We start from the raw sequence: 8,335 nt of genomic DNA, 5'->3' as shown, positions 1-8,335 counted from the left end.
CCCCCTCCCCCCCCCCCTCTCTCTCTCTCTCTTTCCCGCATGCTCCAACTTGCGGAAAATGTATGATACGCCCACTCGTGGAGTTAAACCGCTATTTTTCTTGTGATAAATGAAATTGTTTCGCGCGCGAGCAAGCGCGCGCGCGCACTGGGCGCTTGTCACACTCGCGGACGTTCCTCGAGTTTGCACGGAGCTTCCTCGAGTTTCCTTCCGGAACCGCTTCGAGAACTTCTCTCGGGATTAAATGGGATCGGAAGAATGTGCCTGCTTCACCAGGCGTAGCTTCGTGTCCCGCGGCGTTACGGAAGCATTTTGATTGCGCCCGAGTGTAATCGCGCGCATCTATAACTGCGTCTTAAACGCGCGTCTCATCGTGCGTGTTAAACGCGTTAACAACTATGATTGTAATCGGAATGAGCGAATCAAGCCCAACGTAGCTTTCTAACTTAAGTCTTCGTGTTTTCACGAATATTTTCAATTAAAACACACGTTAAATGATGAGGATATACTTTTTATACAGGATGTCAAGATGCAAAATTATGTGTAAGTAGGTCAAACTGAACAAAAAATTCCTCTAACATTTTTGGGGTATAATTGTACGTAATAATGCACTAATCTTCTTTAATTAATAATTAAATGTCTACATGGTTATTTGCAAACTGGTAGAGAGAAGCATTTTTTTTTGTTCAGTTTGACTCAATCTATCTATATACGTGGTCTTGCATTAGACACTCTATATAGTATAAATATACGCACATAAATAAATATGCACACAAAATATCATTCTACTGCTAAGAAAAGTAATTACTCAGTTTATTTTCCTCCTTTAAGGTGATAGTTGTCTCCAACAAAGAATATTTTCTCGGTAATATAATCTTAAAATATATTCTTTGTAAATTAAAAAAACTTATTATATTATCTACGCAAAAAAAAGAATTTATCCTCGTTACAAGAATATTATAAAAGTTTACCGAGAAAAAAGTTGTTTCTATGTGATAAGCAAACCGAGAATTTTATTAAAAAAAAAATTCTCTTGATCGAAATGCTAAACTTGCTAGAATTCAGAATGTATTTTGAATAAATTGGATATGAAACTTACAAAGTACTCGAAATAAGTAACATCCATTTGAATGCAGCATGCATTTTTCTATGTGCGATTAGGAAAAAGGTGCATTGGTTAGCATTTATAGTTTGGCGGACTTATTAACAAGTTGTTAGTAGTCGGGTCGTATTCGGAGTTCGCGATATGCAAAGTTAAAGTTACCGTTGCCCGAGAGTTGGTTCAGAGAGCAGTGCAAAGAAGAAGAGCAACTACGCCCGGCGTGTGTGTTTGCTTATCGCGTTTCTCATATCGAGTCGCCTGTCTCCCCGCACGGAAGGTCTAGCGGCGTTCTAATTTCAGATTCAGAGTGTTCGGCGCGCCGACTGCACTGATCCCTTCGGCAAACACTTGGCACATTCACGCAATATCTTCGCGGATTTCGACACGCGAGGGACACTGGCGCGTTTGTGCGCGCATCTTTGAGCGCGCGTCACCGTCGGTCCGTTTTCCCAGTCGTTTCGCTGCTCTTTGTCGGGGAAAAATATCAGCGCGCTTTATAGTCCATGTGCACGAAAATTCGTGGATGCCGATCCTACTGCGATCGGACGTCGAACGACGAAATACTAGCTCGGTGATCGATGGGATCCCTGGGAGCGATCGCTTCCGAGGCACGACGCCTAGCGAAGCAATCGGGAAGTCCGATGATACGTCGGAAAACGCGTCGTCGTGGAAAGATAACGGCTACGTCACCGGCAGGATGACGGGGCTGGAGGGTGCGGAAGCGTGGAAGTGATCGAGTGAGCGGGAGAGCTCATTAAAACGCGATAAATCCATCTACATGTAAATCTAATCGGGCAGACGGAACCGCGCGACGACATCAAACCACCGTTAACCATCGTGGGGGAGGATGGGAAGTCTTAAGCTCGAGCAGGAGCTCGCCTTAACCGTCGGCGTGTACATCACCGCTAAATTCTCATCTAATGAGACGTAATCCCGGTGTTTTTGTACCTACTAAGGCGGCGTTTTGCTTAACCATAATAATGTGTCGTGTTATAGATGCTTTGTTGAGAGACCTGCTTGATTGCAGTTCGATTAACTGATTTGATACTCTGTCTTTGCCTCTCTCAGAAATGGAAAAAGCGCTAGGATTTGTAGCACTATCGACAGGTCAAACGTGATTTCTAGTGGAGTTGCGATCTGTGTCGCGTTTATTGGCTCCAATTTATATGGTAGCTCCGAATGGGCACGAGACTGTCGATTTAAAATGCGTCACTTAGAGAAAAGCGAGTAAATTGCCCTTTTATTTATATCTATTCACTTTTTTCATTGCAGTACCGACCGTTACTATTGACGGCGTAGTCGGGAACAAGGCGCAGCTCCCTTGCGATATTCGTTCCGCCGAGAATGACGAAGTCAGCATGGTACTTTGGTACAAGGAAGGCGGGAATGAACCGATTTACAGGTAAGGAAAATACTGAAAATTACGAGTTCCTCCAAAGTGCCACGTTAAACGTACCCGAGAACTCTAATTCTCACGTACCGCACGTACTCGCGCCACAAAACATACATCTTCTCCCAGTACGCGATCCTTCCTCTCTGCGCGCTACAAATGTGCCGAAGCGAAAACGCAATCGAGGAAACCCTCGTACGAAAAAGCCGTCCATATCGTTCATAAAGCGCCTCGCCGGAGAAATCAAAAAGGAATGAGTCGGAGGGTTCAGGTCCGGAAATTCCTCGCGTTATTTTCCACGGAGTAAAGTCCATTCGCTACTGGAGTCGCCGTCTCGCTTCCGCGACCCGTGAAATTTTGCATATAGAATGGCGGTCGGTGCATCGCGTGGGAGGGGTGGAAACGGAGCGCGTCGGGGAGGGGTCTCGTCGACGTTGGTATCCGGTGAGTCATATTTAAGAAATGTAATAAGGTGTAAGATATGTGCAGGGTCGAGGGGAACAGGGGGTTGACGATGCATCGCTGCGGAAAAGGGCGAGGGAAGAAGGCGTCTACGAGGAGGCGCAGAGGGAAGGAAGACCACCGAAAGCTGGCACTCGGTGGCGGTGCGGGATCGTCGCTTGTTGTAAAGTCAGTTTAATCCTCGCCACGACGAGGAACTTTAAATTTAAAGGCGGCCGCCGTACTAAAGCGTCTCCACCCCTCTTCGCACCCCCGAGCCGTTCTCGCGAGTACCCCAGCGCCATCGTCTCCTCCCTTCGCGGGATCTCTCGCAGTAAAATATTTATTGCGTGACATCGTGCCCGCTTATCGTACGAACGCCAGACAGTTAAGGAAAGGAAACTGCGGGAGTACGCGGCTATGATCGCGCATAGTCCCTCTTCGGGATCTCTCGCCCGCCTTCTTTATATATTCAGTGTCTTGTTCGCGATAGGGGTTAAGGAGTCACGCGATACGTATACGCCATCAGGATTTTCAGGAGCTGCGGCTCGTTCGACAAAAGCGAGCAGTGCCGGTCCCGCAAATACCGGATTTGTCGCCGGACCACTACTTTAGTTAACCACATTAATATCGTCGAATTCACGATTATTCACGACCCTCGGGAGAGAATTTTTCCGCTCCACACTATTTCGATATCGCGTGCGCGGAGCTTATATAGATTTTCGATTAAGTTCAACGATCGTCTGTGTTCATCGCGATATGGATATTTGATCGCGATTATACACACACACACTTACACTAACTCTTTGAGCTTCAACAGCACTCGATAATATTGATAAAGTCGGTGCACGGCGTCTCGATCGCGAGAAACTCTGAATAATATTTACAAGCTCTCCGGCGGCATTTTACTTTAATAGATAACACTTCGTAAAATCGAATCTACTCAATTCCATTCAACGCTCGGCCGAGAAACTTTCAAGACACTTTCAAGACACTTAGACCTCGCCGAAGCAACCCAGTAAATTTCTTTCCTTGCGTGAGACTTTTCAAACGATCGGTTTCTTAGCGAGAACGACGCGCAACGGGAAGTAGCAGATAAATAGAGGACAGCGAAAGACGGCCTCGCACTCGCCGTGTTGGCTGAAACACCTCGGAAGTTGATACCGTTTTTTATCGAAGGAATTAATTTCGTGTGTTCATTCGGTATCGCGCATCGTACTCCCCGCTAACACGCGAGAACGCGTGTCCGGGCTCAACGTAAATCGTTCCACTGGCGCCTCATAGGACGATAATTGAGACGACGTTCGTCTACCGTGCTCTCTCGCACGCCTCGATATAACTCGCGCGCTACCTCGCTTCCGAATCGTTTCCGCGTGACTTTAAAAGGGCAACACATATATATATGTGTATATATATATATATATATATATATATATATATATATATATATACACACACACATATATATATATACATACATACACATATACATGTACACATACGGGCTTATCCGCGCGGCAATCTCCCAAGATAACGAAGAAACGCCTGTAGGCGACGCTTTTCCGGAAAGTCCCGACGAATCAGCCTCTCAAGTCGTGATCGACGAGTCGGGAGGATAGGCGACCGATCGATCTTGAGAGTCGCTCCGCGTCGATGAACGTCGGGGTCTCGAAGTCGGCGGAAGACCGATATGGGAAAATCGCTTTTCAGGGTTATCGCTCGCGAGGAAAGTCGGTCGAACGTGTTATATCCGCGGCTCGTTCGTGCCGGGACGACGGGGTCGGGTACGTGTACTCGACTGCTTCGAGGGCTGCCCTATCCGCTGGCCTGTCGACGAGACGGGCAGGCGGGCGGGCGGGCGGACGGGCAGCGTCGGAGGCGCGTCACGGAAGCGCCCTGCTCGTCTACTGGAAGTGCGAAGTGGAAGAATTAAATCGTATTTCAACGTCAATGCCGCGGAAGCAAGCGTGAGGCCCCGGGATAGCTTTGGGAATACTCAGTCACGAGCGAAAATCCGAACTCCCTTGCAGTCGCGGAACGCAATTTAACTTTTAGTCGCTCGCGAGGAGACCGACGGGCTCCACGCTCGCTCGTTCTCTCCCCCGAGCCACCCTTTCTTCTTTCTGTCCCGCGCGGGCTCTCTTATGTATCCCCCGTCTCTGCCCCTCTAATCCGTCTCCCTTTGTCTCCATGCTCGCACACCGCGGATGCTTAATATGCAATCACGCACTGGGGATGGCTCCCCAGGTAATTCTCCGTACATAGACACGTCCACCGAATCGTAATTCGCGCCCGCGCGATTCTTTGCCGGGGAGAATTCTGCGGCAAAGACGCGCGCATTTGAACTTTGAAAGTTGCGGACGAATTCAGCTCTTCGATCGACCGAAACGACGTTTGCCGCATCATCGAATAAAAGAGTGGGATTTCGTGATTTTGCGAGATTTCATACGTTACAAAGCCAACGATCATTATTTTAAAGGACACAATCTGGGTCTGTTAGATTTGAGCAACTGTGACCCATAACTTTGTCGAAAATTAATATTTCTGAACACATTCTTTTTCAGAGATGCAGGAACGCTCTAGCTATTAGATAGCAGTGCAATAACATTAAAATCTGCAAAAGATTTGCGCTGTTTTCGAAGTGTTCCCTTTGTAACTTCAAACTTGACAAAAGTCAAAGTGAGCAATGGAATATCCATTTGATTCTCGCAGACTCAACATTGTACATAAATGATTAATGTAACGTGAGATATAATTGCAAACGTGAAAAAATTATGTTGATCGTAATCTAATAAACACGATTTTGCAGAGGGGTCTACGTGCAATTTTAAATTCGTAGCTAACTAGAAATTTCGAAACGATGTGGCACAAGCGCTTTCGCAAGTAGCCAGGAATATACATTCATCATTTATGTAATTGTAATTAATGCAATTACGACAAGCTTTCAATAACGACGTCAGTGTGCCATTTTAATTGACATGCTGCAATTACATCATAAATTATGGGATGATTAAATTGGCACAGTTTTTGGTATATGAATAACGAGCAAAGTGGTAATTATCCGCGACAAATTGACTTATTAGGGGTTGCGTATTCTATCGACGTTGTTTCAGTGTATCTATTAGCGAGAGAGAAACACTGCGATTCTACATACTACCCGATACATATTATACCGATCATTTCAACGATGTGGCATTAATTGACTGTATCCGCAATCGAGACTATACCCGATCGGCGAAGGACGACGCACCCGCCACAACTGAGCAAAGGAATCAATCGATTGTTGCAGCTTTGACGTTCGCGGCCGCCGGCAGTTCAGCAACGCCCATCTCTGGTCGTCGCCCAAGGCATTGGGACCAAGAGCTTTTTTTATCACGGTGACGAATCCAGCGCACCTCAGCATCGATCGGCTGGAGAGCAAGGACGAGGGGATCTATCGGTGCCGGGTGGACTTTAGAAACTCGCCGACGCGGAAACAAAAGATGAACTTAACCGTTATAGGTAAGCGCATTGTTACCTTCCCCCTCCGATCGAACTCGATCAGGCCGGCGATCGCGCGACAATTAAAGTCGGTCCTTTTGATATCAGGTGCAATAATGGTGGTCGCGTCAAACAACGTGCGAAAAGTCAATCTCGCCGTCTCCTGCGTGTGTTTGTGTTTCAATTCGCTTTCACGCGCATGTAAAGTAAAAGTACACCAATGCCTAAGACACTAATAATAGTTAACTCTCTCGACATTCTTGTTATCTTAGCTTTAATTTTTAAATATTCAAACTTTTTCAACATAGAATATATGTATAGATTCAATATACATGTATATATTCTCTTTCTCTATATTGAAAACTTAAAAGTTCGTATTTAACCTTTTATTTGGCAAACAATTTAAGGGAACAAATTCTTGAATATAAATGATGTCTGCTGAGTGCAGTTGTATTGTTCTAAAAATATAATTTTGAGGACATTTCCAATTTTTGTCATCTAGTGACAAAAATCAAACTTACTGAGACGAATAGAATGTTCCAGAGCAACAATGCTGTACCTGTATATGCGTTCCACATCTATTATTCTTGAATATAGCTCATGAGAAGTCGATGTTGCGAAAGCAAATAAATGGTCAAGGACCAAAACAGTAAGAATATTCAAAATTAGGTTAAACAATGTTATTAGTGTCCAGACATTGGTACTTTTACCGTACTTAACGCAAAACGCGGATCGATTCGTGCGTGAGCTCTCCTCGTTGCCGCCAGCAGCCGCTACCACCATTGTTCGGTCATCGATACATTTGCTCTCGATACATTTCGTGAGCGTTGACTTATGAACTCTCGGCACTTCCCGGTGCATAAATTAATCTCGGCGTAAGCCGCGGTTTGCTTCGCAAATTGAGCCGCTGCCGCGGTTATCTATACTTCGTAACTACAACCTGTTTTAGGGCCATTATAACAGTTAATTCCGCTACAACGTAGCAAGTTAACCCCCCGCTCGGATTCCACCGCAATACCGCGCGCGTTCTCTCTCTCTCTCTCTCTCTCTCTCTCTTGCCAACGACTGCCTGCCTGTCTGTCTGTCGTTTGTTCGTTTGCTCACTTGACAAACGATCGATTAACATCCACGCTGTTCTAACGACGCATGCTGTTCGCACAGTGCCTCCATCGAAGCCGATAATATTGGATGGGGAGACGAGGAACGTTTGGAGCATCGAGAAACCGTACAACGAGGGGAGCGACGTGAACCTGATTTGCGAGGTTCGAGGTGGCAAGCCACCCCCGAAGCTGACGTGGTACCTCGACAACAACGTGATAGACGAGTCCTATCACTACAACGCCGAGACCGGGGTAACGGTTAACCACTTGGCGTATCCTAAAATTGGGCGACAGCATCACAAGGCGAGACTAATCTGCCAAGCGAGCAACACGAACCTGGTGCCACCGCAAACCAAACTGCTCATCCTCGACGTGAATCGTAAGTCATCGACGATCCTCGTAAGCGTTGCACGCGTTACCTATGCCTCTATCGTCGCGAGCCCGGGTCGTTCATATAATCGCGAGGTTTTTCGCGACCCGATTTCGCGCGTTTAATGTCGCGCGCATTCGTGCGCTCGTGACGGTGTAACTGTAATTTACGACGTTATGACGACGCGCGACATTTGCTCTTCGTAATGGCACGTAGTTAGTCAAATGACTCCCGCTGCGCCACGTGAAAATAGGTCCTTGCAAATTCTTACTGACGCTTTCGATAAGGCAGAAATATCAATTCCAAATTTGGCTTTAAGTATGAATATCGTAATTCTCAACATAGAATATATACGTATATATTTAACTTAAACTTTCACATAGAATATATATATATATATATATATATATATATATATATATATATATATATATATATATATATATATATAT

The 8,335-nt window shown here is 45.8% G+C and overlaps 1 protein-coding gene across 3 annotated transcripts in view; it reads left to right on the top strand.

The window, feature by feature from the left end:
- Positions 1-8,335, top strand: part of LOC116843938 (hemicentin-2-like) — a 205,718-nt gene that overhangs the window by 157,436 nt on the left and 39,947 nt on the right. For all 3 annotated transcript variants that reach the window (XM_032814893.1, XM_032814891.1, XM_032814892.1), the window contains exons 2-4: positions 2,375-2,504; positions 6,223-6,434; positions 7,575-7,892. In XM_032814893.1, the coding sequence (XP_032670784.1) occupies positions 2,461-2,504; positions 6,223-6,434; positions 7,575-7,892 (574 nt within the window). In that variant the 5' untranslated portion in view covers positions 2,375-2,460. The remainder of the gene's footprint in view (positions 1-2,374; positions 2,505-6,222; positions 6,435-7,574; positions 7,893-8,335) is intronic.

The sequence above is a fragment of the Odontomachus brunneus genome, unplaced genomic scaffold, assembly GCF_010583005.1.
Source record: "Odontomachus brunneus isolate Ranch 3 - 2012 unplaced genomic scaffold, Obru_v1 Obru_scaffold_037, whole genome shotgun sequence".
Classification (NCBI taxonomy): Eukaryota; Metazoa; Arthropoda; class Insecta; order Hymenoptera; family Formicidae; genus Odontomachus; species Odontomachus brunneus.
Note: the sequence above shows the minus strand (reverse complement) of the source record. Positions and strands in the feature narration are given on the sequence as shown.